The 18363-nt window shown below is 44.5% G+C and overlaps 1 protein-coding gene across 2 annotated transcripts in view; it reads right to left on the reverse strand.

Annotated features, from left to right (window-relative positions):
- Positions 1 to 272: 272 nt before the first annotated feature.
- Positions 273 to 18363, reverse strand: part of LOC120063081 (cytosolic carboxypeptidase 1-like) — a 44924-nt gene continuing 26833 nt past the window's right edge. Inside the window, exons 14-26 of one of the 2 annotated variants that reach the window (XM_039013219.1) lie at positions 15606 to 16276; positions 15238 to 15321; positions 15072 to 15158; positions 14762 to 14910; positions 14517 to 14604; positions 13984 to 14128; positions 9149 to 9299; positions 8817 to 8997; positions 7421 to 7550; positions 7050 to 7181; positions 5778 to 5954; positions 4646 to 4806; positions 273 to 1692 (exon numbers count right to left, since the gene is read on the reverse strand). In XM_039013219.1, coding sequence (XP_038869147.1) covers positions 1521 to 1692; positions 4646 to 4806; positions 5778 to 5954; positions 7050 to 7181; positions 7421 to 7550; positions 8817 to 8997; positions 9149 to 9299; positions 13984 to 14128; positions 14517 to 14604; positions 14762 to 14910; positions 15072 to 15158; positions 15238 to 15321; positions 15606 to 16276 — 2328 coding nt within the window. In that variant the 3' untranslated portion in view covers positions 273 to 1520. The remainder of the gene's footprint in view (positions 1693 to 4645; positions 4807 to 5777; positions 5955 to 7049; positions 7182 to 7420; positions 7551 to 8816; positions 8998 to 9148; positions 9300 to 13983; positions 14129 to 14516; positions 14605 to 14761; positions 14911 to 15071; positions 15159 to 15237; positions 15322 to 15605; positions 16277 to 18363) is intronic. The other variant, XM_039013220.1, reaches the window with a different exon arrangement.

The following is an 18363-nucleotide window of genomic DNA, read 5'->3' on the forward strand; positions in this document are numbered from 1 at the left end:
AGAATAAGCCTGTAACATAAAATGTGGAACAAGTGAAAGCGTCTGAATATTTTCTGAATGCACTGTATAGCCAGAGGGGCATTAGTGGAGGGCACACGCATCACTTGCACTCAAACAGAATAAACAAACACCTCTAAAAACACATTCAAAACACATCCCAAATACTCAAACCACATACACCAACCCCACACACATCCTTCAAAACAATATCCCCAGACCACAGAAAAACAGATTGACTAAACGGATAATAATACACAGCCAAATGACCCAGAGACATTTTCACATTCACGTTTATTTCCCATGATTTCATAGCAAGCTTCAACTTATGTGTGTTTACAATCAAATTAAAAGGTTTCGCCCAGGTTGCTTTTTTTACTCCCACAAACACCTTGAGCGTTTGGCTGCACTATGGTAGACTAGCATTTCCATCTAGCAAAAACGCATACACAACGCCAAACACACACATACTTCCTCATATACATACAGGGCCTCTTCTCACAAATAAAATAACAAAATAAATTACAAAAATAACATTAAATAGCCATGCACTGACTGTACATACGCAACCGAAACGTAACACCTACATCTAGGAGAAAAAAAAAGACAAACAAATATCTTATGCTACTCTCAAAAAGCAACAACCTTTCTAAAATTGAGTACCATTGCAGTGTACGGGCAACCAACTAAGCTTACAGACAGACTGGAGAAATACATGTACTTCTCAGTACCGCAAAATAGAGCCACAACATCAACTTCAGCTTTGGGCTGAGCTTCTGACCTTTTAGGTAAGGATTGTTCTCTCCTGTACCTCGGGGTTCATGCGTACGGTATGTATGTTGATTTGCTACATGTGCAAATGGTTCTACTTTGCTTGCTAACTTCCTGTTTATGCTAATTGTGCGTTACTGCTACTAGTTGGTCATTGTGTAATACTGCAGTCTTTATGTAAATACGACCGAGGTGTACATTCCATTTCAACTTGTGTGTAACGATATAATTACATAGACATACATTATGTAAATAGAGATTTATAGATTCTCTGTGTGTAACACTTTTGTCATTTTCATGACAAATGGGGACATTGCACCAAAACCATTGTGTTAACGTGTGTTATTTGTCTAATGTGTCTATTCGTTGTACAACACTTCTGACCAATCTATCTATATCTGTTTGAGATATGCAAGGCAGATAAGTATGGATGTGATATCCATAATGCACCAAGGCCAGGGGGGGAGGAGTGAGGTCAGAGCATTATGGGGGATATCTGGGAGGTGGGGGTAGGAGGGGAAGGAAAATAAGGTCTGTTTCATCTAGGAGGCAACACGAGTTTGTGGCTTGGACTATGCTGTAGAGACAGGAGTTTTTCCTGAACACTTGTCCTGACCAGGGGAAAAAAACTCTGGCTCCTAGCCCTGAGTTTTTCGTAGGTAGGTCACAACATGGTCAGGAGAAATTCCTCGAGCTCGGGTCACAAAAGGGACAGGGTGAAGAGTGGTTAAGTAGTGGTCAGGGGGTTTGAGCTAGGTGAGTGAGTCTCTGTGGTTGTTGGACTCGGAGTCGGAGAGGCGGTTATCGTGGGGGTCTGCGGTGTCGGGGTCGATGTCGGGTTCATCGCCACTCTCTGCGCTGTAGTCCACCTCCTCCATGAAGGAGTGCTCTTCGTCCTCCAGCACGTACGTACTTGGGCTGCTGCTGGACAACAACAAACAGTCAGTCCATTATTCTAGGCAGGCTCAATTTAAAAACATCTAAGTACTTGAAAGCAAACAAAAATGATTTGAACCTGGGCCTGGACAGAAATTAAATATAAATGATTTCAGAAAGAAATTCAGAAAGATAAAATTAGTGACAGGTAATAAAAAGTACACTAACCCAACAAAAAAAATCCCATTAAATCACTAATCGTTTTCTCTTTTTATGCGTCAGTTTAGTGGTTTAATGGTTAAACGTCTCCGAGGTTTAGTGGTTTTAGTGGTTTTTAATGGTTTTTAATGGTGTGAGGGCTTTGAAAGAGGATCCCGTGGAGACAGTGGATGAGGGGGTTCAGATATTGACCCCTGCTCCCCCCTCACCCCGCCCCAGAGAGAGGTAAAGTGGATTAGGAGGAGGGTGTGACGGGGTGTAATTGTGTAATGGGCTGGATGGACAGAGTGCTGTCTAGAGAGGAGTGTTAAGATCCCAGAGTGAGAGAGCTTGAGCCATTACAGTCCATTAGAGAAATATTGCAAGGGCCACACTCACTCACTCTGGACCAGCCACACACACACAGCACGCAAAGGCCACAGACACACGCAGCATGTGCACACACACACACACACATCAAGCAGCCAGGTTACACACACACACAATTCCAATCTTCTTATTATTATGATATCATGGGTCTGATGATTAAATATTAAATGATAAAAAGCATAAAATCATAAAAACTGTTATGATCCTATAGCCAAGCCCCGAGGTCTCTAACCTGGCTGCTTGATGGGTTTCAATAAATAAATACATCAATTATACATGGATAAATCAAGACATGAGGAGAGATTTGTTAGAAGGAGCCACATTGACAGGTCATGAGGATGCTAAAGATGATGATAACGAACAATGCAGCTACACTACTGTCCTGAGTGCTGGCCACACTGCAACTGGCAATTCAACTAGTGGATCATGTATGGTTAGAAAGTTGGAGAGTATGTGTGTGTGTGTGTACAAAGGTTATTACAGTTTTGTGATTTAATACTATTTTTTATTTCTATTAGTTGTTCGATTTATTTGAAATAGAGTTTAGTTTCAGTTCATTTTTAGGCTTGATTTACTATTTTTATTTTGTTTCAGTTTGATAAATACTTCCATTTCATTTTTATATTATTTAGTTTCAGTTTTAGAGTTAGGGATAAATGTAGCCTATACGTGGGAGGCTAGGAGCCATTTATGTGTTATTTGCAGTTTGTTTTATGGGGATGTCACTCCTTGCCACTGGGGGGCAGTAATACATAAGGTGATGGACCATAGACTTGGGTAGACATAACATCTCTGTATCATGATGGTGTCTGTGAGAGCATGGGCAGTGCCATTGAGGCCATCTCCATCTTGAAAGAGTACATTTTCTTCTTCATGAGTACAAATCATTGGCTTATCCTTCCTGATGACTCGGCTGTCACGACTCCAACCGGGCCATCAGGCCATGCCAACCGGGTCATCGGTTGAAAGTCCCTCCCAGTTGACTAAGTCAAAATGTCAAAAGTTCTCAATGGTGCTGCACATGCTAACAAAGGCTTTTGGCCACTAGAGGACTCCATACAACTCCATGGCTAGGACGTAGGTTTGGTTAGGTTTAAATTATACATCTATCCTAATGTGACTTAAAAGGATAAGCGCCTAGACTGATGCAAGACAATAGGGTAAATAAAAACAGCTGGTGTGACCATAAGGGTCAGGGCAGATGAAATGTAGTCTAGAAATGAGTGTTTCTGTAAGTTGTTGTTCGTATAAGTTTGTTTTTGGAGTAAAAAAAATTAACAAAAAATATAAAAAATAACAGCAAAAAGCTTAAGCAAATCTATCAGTTCACAGCCAGCCAGTGTGTGTGTGTGTTTCTGTTCAACCGATCAATCATTTCTGGTTCATCTTCAAGAACATTCTGCGTTCCAGAGAGGTTGTTGTTCGGTTTCTCAAGCCTGATGACACGCTGAATATTCTCTCCTCTAACGCTTGGGATGCAGGGGCAGAAAACATATCCAGTGCCACAGGGCACAGCTTTGGATAAACAGCCATCCTTGCCTGGCAGAACTGGAGAGGTGACTCTGTGAACATGCCCCCCCTTTACCTCTTCCAGGTATTTCTGCAGCTCACACAGGCCACTTAATGCCCTGCCAGGTTGACGCTCCAGCTGCACAGTGACCTCAGACACAATCTTCACTGCGAGGAACCTATATTTCTGAAGAACTGTGGTCGAGATGCTTGCTGGATTCAACGTGCTGGCATCGTTTCGGGGGTTTGTGCTGCTCCACGGCTGCACTGTCCTATTTGCTGAAGTACAAAAGACTGCTTCCCTCATCAGTGGCTCCATTTCTGTTGAGCGAAGTGCCAGAGACTTTGGTCCATCAGGCAAGCTGCTGCAGGGGTTGGATGAAAGTTGGCTGCCAGAGGATTCAGTATGCATGTGAAGCGCTCACACAGTGACTTCAGGAGGACCTGTCCCAACTGTTTTGCAACACTAGTTGACTGCAAGTGTGCCTCAAGGTTGAGAAGGCAGAGCACCACATCAGACAGCGACTCTGGCTGTCAGTTTGAAGTTGGTCGGTGTGGATTGCGAACGGCTCCAGCAACTTCACAAGCTGCTCTAGCTTGGCCCAGTCACGCCCCGTGCTCGCCCTCGGATTTCTTCCCTGTTAGCTAGTGATAACTATTGATAGTGACGCACAAGCTAAGCCTATTTGAGACATCGGCATCTACGGGCAGCATTTAACCACCAGATTCAGAAGATTGAAAACCCCATTCGATTTTTACCCCAAGAAGAAAAAAACAAACATCATTTATGATGAGTTTTATTTTATATTAGTTAGTTTTGCATTCAAAGATAATAGTTTCAGTATACATTTTCAATGTCAGTTTTTGTTTACTATAATAACCTTGGTGTGTGCATGTGTCTGACCTGGTGACTTTGCAACGTGTCTCGATCAGGTCACTCTCGACGTCCAGAAGGTGGGCGTGGTTCCTCAGCTCCAGGGGCGAGGTCAGTCTCTTCAGCCTGAGCAGAGCCACACAGAACTGGGCTCCCATCTCCTCCAGCTCCCTAGTGCCTATTTGGAGCCCCTGGACACACACATTATTTTCACTTACTGTACAAACACATTGTATATACCCATGCGTGTACACAAGCACACATAATTAACACTTACAAACACTGCACACGCACACACAGCAGGTAGCCTAGTGGTTAAAGCGACAAGGTGAAAAATCGGTCAATGTGCCCTTGAGCAAGGCACTTAACCCTAATTGATTCAAGGTCACCGTTGATAATGGCTGACCCTGGCCATGACGCCACTCTCCGGGAGAGTTGGGAGAAGCAAAAAACACATTTCCAATTTACACATGCTTATGATACAGACCTGTACATGTGTGAAACAGGACAACTATAAGCACCTACCTAATTATTATCACACACACTTCTGTCCCACGTGCAAGCTCTCAAGTCTACAGTGGGCTTCCAGTAAAATGCCTGTAGCAGAAACATGACTGTGTTGCAGTGCGTTAAGACTCGGAGCAGAACTAAAAAGAGGACACGGGCCTGGCGGGACCATGGGAAATAGAACCTCAACAAAATACGATCCCTGCACATCTGTCCAAACACTTTCCCCCTCCACATGCATAACTTAATCAGCAGGGATGGAAGGAGAGGGACCATGCAAAACAGGCAACCCTAGCCTGCCCCTGGGCTCTGCAGATGTTGACATTGGCAACCCCAGTGCTGAGAGGGGGAGAGGAGCTGACAGAGGTTTCTGCACTCACTGGACACTCATAGATCGAACATTAACTCAGTCATCATGGAGCGCGCGCGCACACACACACACACACACACACACACACACACACACACACACACACACACACACACACACACACACTTACACACACAGCTTTGAGTCACTAACAGTATGATTTACAGGACTATGGCTCCCCCTGCTGGTTGTTGGTACACACACACAAGGCGACACAAACACACTCCACAGCACACACACACACACACACCCCTTGCATTTGTCATTGCTGGGATACACCCCCACCTTGTATTTGCCCTGGTCACAGCCACAGAGTGTGCTCTCCATGGTGTAGCTCCGCTGGACTCCGATCTCCCTCCACACCACCACGCGGGCCGTGGCCTCCTTGGAGCGCTCCACCACAAAGCTGCAGCTGGCCATGCTGAAGGCCGGCGCCGTCTGGGACAGGATCTTAGGCAGAGTCTGAGGGAGGGAGAAGGGGAGAAGAGTTGGAGTGCAACACCTATAAACAACAGCCAGTGCGGGCTCGTTTGTGTCGGAGAGAGGATTCGCTATGGATGGATAGGAGATGATCTGAAAGAGAAACAGTCAGTGTGTGTGTGTGTGTGTGTGTAAGTGCCCTGAACAAAAATATAAAACGCAACATGTAAAGTGTTGGCCCCATGAGCTGAAATAAAAGATACCAGAAATGTTCCGTAAGTACAAAAAGTGTATTTCTCTCAAATTTTGGGCACAAATTTGTTTAAATCCCTGTTAGTGAGCATTTCTCCTTTGCCAAGATTATCCATCCACCTGACAGGTGTGGCATTTCAAGAAGCTGATTAAACAGCATGATCATTACACAGGTGCACCTTGCGCCGGGGACAATAAAAGGCCACTAAAATGTGCAGTTTTGTCACTCAACACAATACCACGTCTCAAATTTTTAGGAAACGTGCAATTGGCATATTGACTGCAGGAATGTCCACCACAGCTGTTTACAGAGAAATTAATGTTAATTTCTCGACCATAAGCCGCCTCCAACGTCATTTTAGAGAATTTGGCAGTATGTCCAACTGTCCTCACGACAGCAGACCACATGTACGGCGTTGTGTGGTCGAGCGGTTTGCTGATATCCACGTTGTGAACAGAGTGCCCCATGGTGGCGGTGGGACTATGGTATGGGCAGGCTTAAGCTACGGACAATGAACACAATTGCATTTTATCGATGGGAATTTGAATGCACAGAGATACCATGACGAGATCCTGAGGTCCATTGTCGTGCCATTCATCCGACGCCATCACCCACCTCATGTTTCAGCATGATAATGCACAGCAGATAATGGAAATGGTGGTCACACAAGATACTGACTGGTTTTTCTGATCTACACCCCTACCTTTTTATTTTAAGGGGCCTGTGACCAACAGATGCACATCTGTATTTCCAGTCATGTGAAATCCATAGATTAGGATCTAATGAATGTATTTCAATTGACTGATTTCCTTATACGAACTGTAACTCCGTAAAATCTGTTGCGTTCAGTATATATGTGAGTGTACTGTATGTGTGTCTCTCACCCTGTAGCCAAGGTCCTCGTGTAGCTCACAGGATGTCGCGCTGATGTTGGTCTGCCATACGGTTTCCTTCAAACTACAACCGTACATGAACACGTTCTTCTTCCGGGAGTGACCGTGGTAGTCACAGAACACCTACACACCAGAGGGAGGGAGAGGACTCAAGTCACCAACAGGGAAGTGGACGACTGAATGTATGAAGACAGTCGAACTTCGTCAGTCTGGCTCTCCCGCCACGACCGTTAGGGAAAGTGACAAGGTTATGGCTAAGGGTTAGCATGACCGAGTTAGCCACGTGCGACCAGCGCTGTAAGGGTATCGTGGGCTACGGCACGCATATGGTGGTTACGGTATGTACGCGTGGTTGGGCTCACCAGTGGCGCCCTCTGGATGGCGGCGAGGTACTGCAGCAGGCTCTTGGTGTGGTAAATGGTAGGATGCAGCTCAGGGCTGGGGCTCTGCCACTGTCGGTTCAGATCCTCCCCACTCAGAGAACAACGGTGACTGGAGGGAGAGTGGTAGAGGGAGAAACAGGTTGAAGAAATAAAGTATTCACACCCTTTGACTTTTTCCACATTTTGTTGTGTTACAGCCTGAATTTAAAATGTATTTAATTGAGAGATCTTGTCACTGGCCTACACACAATACCCCATAATGTCAACGTTAATTACACATGAAAAGCTGAAATGTTTAGAGTCAATAAGTATTCAACCGCTTTGTTATGGCAAGCCTAAATAAGTTTGGGAGTAGAAAATGTGCAAGTCACATAATAAGTCACATAAATAAGTCACATAATAAGTTACATGGACTCATGCTGTGTGCAATAATAGTGTTCAACATTAATTTTTAGTGACTACCTCATCTCTGTACCCCACACATACAACTATCTGTAAGGTCCCTCGGTCGAGCAGTGCATTTCAAACACAGATTCAACCACAAAAGACCAGGGAGGTTTTCCAATGCCTCACATAGAAATGCACCTATTGGTAATAAGAACAAAAACAAAAAGATGACATTGAATATCCCTTTGAGCATGGTGAAGTTACTTATCACACTTTGGATGGTGTATCAATGCACCCAGTCACTACAAAGATACAGGCATCCTTCCTAACTCAGTTGCCGGAGAGGAAGGAGACCGCTCAGGGATTTTACCACGAGGCCAATGGTGACTTTAAGACAGTAACAGAGTTTAATGACTGTGATAGGAGAAAACTGAATTCACCTTCAGCAGGAATAATAACCTAAAACACAATGCCAAATCTAAACTGGACGAGTAACAGTTTTGACTTAAATCTGCTTGAAAGTCTATGACAAGACCTGAAAATGGTTATCTAGCAATGATCAACAACCAATTTAACAGAGCTTGAAGAATTTAGAAAATAATAATGGGCAAATGTTGCAGAATCCAGATGTGGAGAGCTCGTAGAGACTTACCCAGAAAGACTCACAGATGTATTCTCTGCCAAAGGTGATTCTAACATGTCTCAAGGGGTTGAATACTTATCTAATCAAGATAGTGTTCTATTTTTCTTTTTATTCCTCTCACATATTAGAATTTTTCTTCCACTTTGACATAAGATTATTTTGTTTAGATCGTTGACCAAAAATGACAATTCAATAAATTTTAACTTTGTAACAACAAAATGTGGAAAAAGTCAAGAGGTGTGAATACTTTTTGAAGGCACTGTAGTATTCAGTTTGTGTGTGTCCATGCCAAGTATGTGCACACGTTCATACGCACATTCTAGTTGTGTGTGTGTGTACACTTACTTGCCGTTGACCACTCCGTCAGGGTTGAGCATGGGGACTATCTTGAAGATGTAGGCCTCCCTGAGACTGTGTGCCAGGGGGCTGCTGCCCATCAGGAACTCCAGGGTGCCCTTCATCACCCAGCTGGCATTGGTCTCCCCTGGATGCACTCGCGCTGACAGGAACACCAGAGGACGGTTCCCTGGACACACACAAACACACATCACATAAAAATACACTCAACAACACCCCCTCCCCCCCAAAGAAGGATGAGACAGTAATGTGACAGGAGACAGTGATGTCTTTACGTCATCCTAGGTCAGTCCCCACCACAGTAGTAGGTCAGTACTCACTGAACTGGCAGATCTGGTCATTGCTGGTGGACTCGGGCATGGCGGTGATGGTGAGGAGGGGGCAGCTGTTACCACCAAGAGTCTCACACAGGACGTCCTGGCGCATGTAGATCTGAGGGGTCCGCAGCGCCTCCAGCTTCTGAAGGTGCATCTGGGCAGGAACACAGCCAATAAGGAGGCTTTACACAACAGTAACCTCCGTTGGGCTAGTAGAGTAGTACAGTGCCTTGCAAAAGTATTCACCCCCTTGGCGTTTTTCCTATTTTCTTGCATTACAACCTGTAATTAAAATAGATTTTTATTTGGATTTCATGTAATGGACATGCACAAAATAATCCAAATTGGTGAAGTGAAATGAAAAAAATAACTTGTTTAATTCAAAAAAAAAAAAAAATGAAAATTGGTGTGTGCATATGTATTCACCCCCCTTTGCAATGAAGCCCCTAAATAAGATCTGGTGCAACCAATTACCTTCAGAAGTCACATAATTAGTTAAATAAAGTCCACCTGTGTGCAAGCTAAGTGTCACATGATCTCAGTATATATATATATATATATATATATATATATATATATATATATATATATATATATATATATATATATATATATACACACACACACACAGTCGTGGCCAAAAGTTTTGAGAATGACACAAATATTAATTTTCACAAAGTTTGCTGCCTCAGTTTGTATGATGGCAATTTACATATACTCCAGAATGTTATGAAGAGTGATCAGATGAATTGCAAAGTCCCTCTTTGCCATGCAAATTAACTGAATCCCCAAAAAACATTTCCACTGCATTTCAGCTCTGCCACAAACCAGCTGACATCATGTTAGTGATTCTCTCTTTAACACAGGTGTGAGTGTTGACGAGGACAAGGCTGGAGATCACTCTGTCATGCTGATTGAGTTCGAATAACAGACTGGAAAGCTTCAAAAGGAGGGTGGTGCTTGGAATCATTGTTCTTCCTCTGTCAACCATGGTTACCTGCAAGGAAACACGTGCCGTCATCATTGCTTTGCACAAAAAGGGCTTCACAGGCAAGGATATTGCACCTAAATCAACCATTTATCGGATCATCAAGAACTTAAAGGAAGAGTGCGGTTCAATTGTTGTGAAGGCTTCAGGGCGCCCAAGAAAGTCCAGCAAGCGCCAGGACCGTCTCCTAAAGTTGATTCAGCTGCAGGATCGGGGCACCACCAGTACAGAGCTTGCTCAGGAATGGCAGCAGGCAGGTGTGAGTGCATCTGCACACACAGTGAGGCGAAGACTTCTGGAGGATGGCCTGGTGTCAAGAAGGGCAGCAAAGAAGCGACTTCTCTCCAGGAAAAACATCTGGGACAGCCTGATATTCTGCAAAAGGTACAGGGATTGGACTGCTGAGGACTGGGGTAAAGTCATTTTCTCTGATGAATCTCCTTTCCGATTGTTTGGGGCATCCGGAAAAAAGCTTGTCCGGAGAAGACAAGGTGAGCGCTACCATCAGTCCTGTGTCATGCCAACAGTAAAGCATCCTGAGACCATTCATGTGTGGGGTTGCTTCTCAGCCAAGGGAGTGGGCTCACTCACAATTTTGCCTAAGAACACAGCCATGAATAAAGAATGGTACCTCCAAGAGCAACTTCTCCCAACCATCCAGGAACAGTTTGGTGACAAACAATGCCTTTTCCAGCATGATGGAGCACCTTGCCATAAGGCAAAAGTGATAACTAAGTGGCTTGGGGAACAAAATATTGATATTTTGGGTCCATGGCCAGGAAACTCCCCAGACCTTAATCCCATTGAGAACTTGTGGTCAATCCTCAAGAGGCGGGTGGACAAACAAAAACCCACAAATTCTGACAAACTCCAAGCATTGATTATGCAAGAATGGGCTGCCATCAGTCAGGATGTGGCCCAGAAGTTAATTGACAGCATGCCAGGGCAGATTGCAGAGGACTTGAAAAAGAAGGGTCAACACTTTTTGCATCAACTTCGTGTAATTGTCAATAAAAGCCTTTGACACTTATGAAATGCTTGTAATTATACTTCAGTATTCCAAAGTAACATCTGACAAACATCTAAACACACTGAAGCAGCAAACTTTGTGGAAATTAATATTTGTGTCATTCTCAAAACTTTTGGCCACGACTGTACACACCTGTTCTGAAAGGCCCCAATGTCTGCAACACCACTAAGCAAGAGGCACCACCAAGCAAGCGGCACCATGAAGACCAAGGAGCTCTCCAAACAGGTCAGGGACAAAGTTGTGCAGAAGTATAGATCAGAGTTGGTTATAAAAAAAATATCAGAAACTTTGAACATCCCACGGAGCACCATTAAATCCATTATTAAAAAGTTGAAATAATATGGCACCACAACAAACCTGCCAAGAGCGGGCCGCCCACCAAAACTCACGGACCAGACAAGGAGGGCATTAATCAGAGGCAACAAAGAGAAAGCTCCACAGCTGAGATTGGAGTATCTGTCCATAGGACCACTTTAAGCCATACACTCCACAGAGCTGGGCTTTACGGAAGAGTGGCCAGAAAAAAGCCATTGCTTAAAGAAAAAAATAAGCAAACACGTTTGGTGTTTGCCAAAAGGCATGTGGGAGACTCCCCAAACATATGGAAGAAGGTACTCTGGTCAGATGAGACTAAAATGTTGCTTTTTGGCCATCAAGGAAAACGCTATGTCTGGTGCAAATCCAACACCTCTCATCACCCCGAGAACACTCATTACCCCGAGAACACCGTTTTTCATTGGCCAGGACTGGGAAACTGGTCAGAATTGAAGGAATAATGGATGGTGCTAAATACAGCGACATTTGAGGGAAACCTTTCAGTCTTCCAGAGATTTGAGACTGGGATGGAGGTTCACCTTCCAGCAGGACAATGACCCTAAGCATACTGCTAAAGCAACACTTTAGTGGTTTAAGGGGAAACATTAAAATGTTTTGGAATGGCCTAGTCAAAGCCCAGACCTCAATACAATTGAGAATGTGTGGTATGACTTAAATATTGCTGCACACCAGCGGAACCCATCCAACTTGATGGAGCAGTTTTGCCTTGAAGAATGGTAAAAAATCCCAGTGGCTAGATGTGCCAAGCTTATAGAGACATGCCCCAAGAGACTTGCAGCTGTAATTGCTGCAAAAGGTGGATTGTATTGACTTTGGGGAGGGTATTGATTTTGGGGGGGGGGGGGAGAATAGTTATGCACTCTCAAGTTCTGTTCTTATTTCTTGTTTGTTTCACACACACAAAAAAAACATTTCGCATCTTCAAAGTGGTAGGCATGTTGTGTAAATCAAAATGTACAACCCCAACAATCAATTTTAATTTCAGGTTGCAAGGCAAAAAAATAGAGAAAATGCCAAGGGGGTGAATACTTTCACAAACCACTGCACCTCAACTAATTAACATGTTCAATCTCCAAAACTGTGAAACAGTTTTTCCAGAGTTTATTTATCTTTTATACCTGTAGAGTAGGTGTAGAAATATATTACCTTTAGAGTAGGTATAGGGGTAGTGATATACACTCATTAGGTACACCCATCTAGTACCGGGTCGGCCCCCCCTTTGCCTCCTGAACAGCCTGAATTTGTCAGGGCATGGTTTCTACAAGTTGGAAACGTTCCACATGGATGTTGGTCCATGCTAACGCGATAGCATCACGCAGTTGCTACAGATTGGTGGTACACCAGGAAGGATGGATCCATGGACTCATGCCGTTTACGTCAAATCTTGATTCTGCCATCAGCATGACGCAACAGGAACCGGGATTTGTCGGACCAGGCGATGTTTTTCCACTCCTCAATTGTCCGGTGATTGCGTGCTCACTGGAGCCGCAACTTCTTGTTTTTAGCTGATAGGAGTAGAACCCAGTGTGGTCGTCTGCTGCAATAGCCTATCCGTGACAAGGATCGACGACATGTGCGTTCCGAGATGCCGTTCTGCACACCACTGTTGCACTGCGCTGTTATTTACCTGTTTGTGGCCCGCCTGTTAGCTTGCACGATTCTTGCCATTCTCCTTCGACCTCTCATCAACGAGCTGTTTTCACCCACAGGCCTACCCCTGACTGGATGTTTTTTGTTTCTCGCACCATTCCCGGTAATACCTAGAAAAGCCCAGGAGGCCGGCCATTTCTGAGATACTGGAACCGGCGTGCCTGGCATAGACAATCATACCACGCTCAAAGTCGCTTAGGTCACTCGTTTTGCCCATTCTAACGTTAAATCGAACAGTAACTGAATGCTTCAATGCCTGTCTGCCTGTCTGCCTGCTTTATATAGCAAGCTACGGCAACTGAGTATAACAAACATTAGGAACATCTTCCTAATATTGAGTTGCACCCCCCCTTTTGCCCTCAGAACAGGCATGGACTCTACAAGGTGTTGAAAGCGTTCCACAGGGATGCTGGCCCATGTTGACTCCAATGCTTCCCACAGTTGTGTCAAGTTGGCTAGATGTCCTTTAGGTGCTGGACCATTCTTGATACACACAGGAAACTGTTGAGCATGAAAAATCCAGCAGCATTGCAGTTCTTGACACAAACCAGTGCGCCTGGCACCTACTACCATACCCCCGTTCAAAGGCACTTAAATATTTTGTCTTGCCTATTCACCCTCTGAATGGCACACATACACAATCCATGTCTCAATTGTCTCAAGGCTTAAAAGTCCTTCTTTAACCCGTCTTCTCCCCTTCATCGATAGTCATTTAAATCGATTCAACAAATGACGTCAATAAGAAATCATAGCTTTCACCTGGATTCACCTGGTCAGTCTATGTCATGGAAATAGCAGGTGTCCTTAATGTTTTGTACACTCAGTGTATAGTACCTTCAGAGTAGAGTAGGTGTAGGGGTAATGGTAAGCGAAGTAGCAGACATCGTCTTTGTGGTTGAAGGTCATGCTGAACGTCATTGTGTAGTAGGACTTCCCCTTCTGACCGCCTGCCGCTATCGAGCTCCTGGAGAAGTGGTTTCTGGGTAAAAGGAGGTTGAAAAGCTCACAAATGCTTGATACAATAACAAACAGAAACCAGCGAACAAAGTCAGACTCATGACACCAGGACCTACCAAAGTGACCAACAAGTAAGCTATTTGATGGCCCTGTTCAAATACCTTCCTTCCTTCTTCGATTGCTTGGGGTAAACACAGATCAGGAAGTTATTGGATAAGAGAAAGCAAGGTTACCTTCCCTATTACAACCAATTTAGATCAGTGGTTACTTCAAGGGACAGGCCCAGAAGGAAGGATGCATTTTAGAAGTTTTGGAACGGGGCTCGTTTCTCCTGACAGGTGCACTACTTGTCCGGTGGGCTGTCTCATACTGACTCTGCTCGCGGGGTAAAGTAGGACAATCACACCTACTTGTAGTAACAGATGTCCGTTCCAGTGCGAACCCAACGGGGCCTGCCACTAATGGCCTCCTGAACAGAGTACATCAGCACCTGCATACCTGCAAAACAGTACATGCAGTCAATTTACTAAGGAGAGGTTAATTATATACATACACCACACGCTGAATTAGCATATCTATCTAAACTGAGCAGCTTTGCTACACATCAAAGGCTAAATAATGCAACAAAAAATGACCAAGGCAGTCAGTCGCTCACCGTAGTTGAACTGGCTGTTGGACTTTTCACAGTTGATGATGTTGAAGCGATAGGGGGCTCCCACGCGCATGCCGCTCACCTCAAAGTAGAACCACTGGTGGTAGTGGTTACTGTTGATGTCGGAGTTTAGGACCAAGTCATACTCAAACCTGGAACACACACAGATCACATCAGCTCAACCTTTAGGCAAACCAAAACGGCCACACACGTGGGCACGGGAGACAACGTTGAATTTAACAAATACTTAATGAAAAATGCATTTATTTTGATGTTGTTCCCAGTTTACGTAACAATGGGACACAATACTCACTTTCTGACTTGAATAGCTTTCCTCAGGTTGCCAGACTCAAATTGAGAGTTGAACTTCAGAGATTCACCGTCATCAATCACCGGGCAACTGAAACAACAGACACCACCACCGTGAGACACACAGACACCCACACCAAGTTTCCTGGACTGAAGATGATGACGCTCACCTCTGTATGTCCAAGTCGTAGACCACTTTATCAAGGATGTCATTGGGGTGGATCAGCCTCTCAATGTCCTGGAAGATCTTAGTCCTGTAGGGGGGCAGAGGACTGAGTGACATCATCATCACACAGTGGCAGCAGGGGAGAGCACTAACAGAACACACCCACCCTTCACTTTGACTCCACACTACTTTGAGCCACCCGACTACCGGAAATAAGTCCTTTTCAGTGGAAAGAGGTGACAAGGAGACATTGAGCGATTTGACTGATTGCAGCTACTGGTCCAGTTCTCTTAATCTCAAACAACAGGGGGGAGAGGGAGTGCAAAACAGACACATTGCTTTCGTACCTAGATCAGCGTCTAGGGGTCTCACCTCTGCACGCCATAGACCCTCTCCAGGATGTGTTCTCGGAAGGTGGGCGCAACGTGGCCAAAGTAGTCTGGGTAGGCCACCTCTGAGTACTGTGGCACAGAGCGTGTGCTCTTCACCATCTCCACGTACAGGTCAGGGTCGTGGAGCGGCAGGAGCAACGCTGTGTCCGGCACCTCCAGCACCGCCCCCTCGCCTCCCTCCTCCTCTGCCCACTCCTCTGCTAACGTCTCTTCTGCCCCGCCCCCTTGCCGGGCAGCCACACCCCCAGCCAGCAGGGGAGGTTGTCTATAGTGCCTGTTGACCCCTCCTCCCCCTGCCCCGCCCTGAGGCCCAGTCCCCTCCAGGGCCACCCGCTCCATCCCCTGCACAAGCTCCTGCTCTTGCCCTGGCTGTGGTCGGACTTGGCTGTGGTCACAGCAGCCATCGTGGTCCTTGGTGATATTGATGGTGTCCAGGGTATGGACTGGGGCCGGGGTGGGGGCTGGGGCCAAAGGAGATGCTTCAGGGTGAGGTTGTTCACCTTTGGCCAGGTGGCGCTCCTCCTGGAGGGGGGCGGCAGTTGGGTATTTCGGGGGCAAGGCCTGGGCGGTGGGAACGATGATGAGGCGTTGAGACTTTGAAGCTGCCGCGGTGGCCGTCACACCGCTCTTTGGGTTATCAAAGTTAAATCTCTGCAGACACACAAAGGAGATTGAACTTTAGGACGACAGGCAGCTTTCTGATCACTTACCAGTGTGGTCCCCTCATGAAAAACACACATCTGTATGTTTTACAGTGTTTCCCCTAGGATTCTTTTCAGCAGCGGGGGCAAAGTTAGCGTGGGGGGGCGTGGTAGTGGGCATGGCCAATGGTGAACATTTTTGAGAGCATCGTCTTGGCCGCAGACAACATTCTGCTGTTTTAAAGATTATTTCCTGCAATTCTATACCTTATGCCATGTTATTATGCCTGAGTGACTCAAACATTATAACAAAATCAATGGGGGCCCCCATGCAATACATTTTTTTGAATTTTTAGTTCTCAAAGATGATCTTAATTGAAAAATATATAGCTCCATTATCTTTTCTACATACTTTATTTCTGGTTTTAAATGAAAACATTTTACCAACCCAAAAAGGATTACATTTTTTATTTTAAATATAGATAGAAATATCTATCCATCACACACACACAGTACCAGTCAAAAGTTTGGACACACCTACTCATTCAAGGGTTTTTCTTTATTTTTACTATTTCCTTGTAGAATAATAGTGAAGACATCAAAACTATGAAATAACACATATAGAATCATGTAGTAACCAAAAAAAGTGTTAAACAAAACTAAATATGTTTAATTCTTCAAAGTTGCCACCCTTTGCCTTGATGACAGCTTTGCACGTTTTTGGCATTCTCTCAACTAGCTTCATGAAAACCTGGAATGCATTTCAATTAACAGGTGTGCCTTGTTAAAAGTTAATTTGAGGAATTTATTTGAGCCAATCAGTTGTGTTGCGACAAGGTAGGGGTGGTATACAGAAGATAGCCTTATTTGGTAAAAAACCAAGTCCATATTATGGCAAGAACAGCTCAAATAAGCAAAGAGAAATGACAGTCTATCAATACTTTAAGACATGGTCAGTCAATATGGAAGATTTCAAGAACTTCTTCAAGTGCAGTCGCAAAAACCATCAAGAGCTATGATGAAACTGTCTCTCATAAGGACCACCACAGGAAAGGAAGACCCAGACTTAGTTCATTAGAGTTACCAGCCTCAGAAATTGCAGCCCAAATAAATGCTTCAGAGTTCAAGTAGCAGACACAACTCAACATCAACTGTTCAGAGGAGACTGCGTGAATCAGGCCTTCATGGTCAAATTGCTGCAAAGAAACCATTACTAAAGGACACCAATAAGAAAATGAGACTTGCTTGGACCAAGAAACACGAGCAATGGACATTAGACCGGAGTCCAAATGTGCAATTTTTGGTTCCAACTGCCGTGTCTTTGAGAGACGCAGAGTAGGTGAACGGATGATCTCCACATATGTAGTTTCTACCGTGAAGCATGGAGGAGTGATGGTGCTTTGCTGGTGACACGGTCAGTGATTTATTTAGAATTCAAGGCACTCTTAACCAGCATGTCTACCACAGCATTCTGCAGCGATACACAATCCCATCTGGTTTGCTCGTAGTAGGATTATCATTTGTTTTTCAACAGGACAATGACACAACACACCTCCAGGCTGTGTAAGGGCTATTTGACTAAGGAGAGTGACGGAGTGCATCATCAGATGACCTGGCCTCCACAATCACCCGACCTCAACCCAATTGAGATGGCTGGGATGAGTTGGACCGCAGAGTGAAGAAAAAGCAGCCAACAAGTGCTCAGCATGTGGGAACTCCTTCAAGACTGTTGGAAAAGCATTACAGGTGAAGCTGGCTGAGAGAATGCCAAGAATGTGCAAAGCTGTCATCAAGGCAAAGGGTGGCTACTTTGAAGAATCTAAACTCTAAAATATATTATTTGTTTAACACTTTTTTAATTACAACATGATTCCATACGTGTTATTTCATAGTGATGTCTTCACTATTATTCTACAACGTAGAAAGAAAGAAAAAAGGAAAAAAAACCTGGAATGAGTAGATGTGTCCAAACTTTTGACTGGTACTGTATATATATATTTTAAATAATATATTTTGGAGTGGCGGCAATGAATATAGGGGAATCACTGGTTTTAAGGTGGAATGTTACAATATTGATCTGATTTATTGATGTTGAAG

The sequence above is a fragment of the Salvelinus namaycush genome, chromosome 18, assembly GCF_016432855.1.
Source record: "Salvelinus namaycush isolate Seneca chromosome 18, SaNama_1.0, whole genome shotgun sequence".
NCBI lineage: Eukaryota > Metazoa > Chordata > Actinopteri > Salmoniformes > Salmonidae > Salvelinus > Salvelinus namaycush.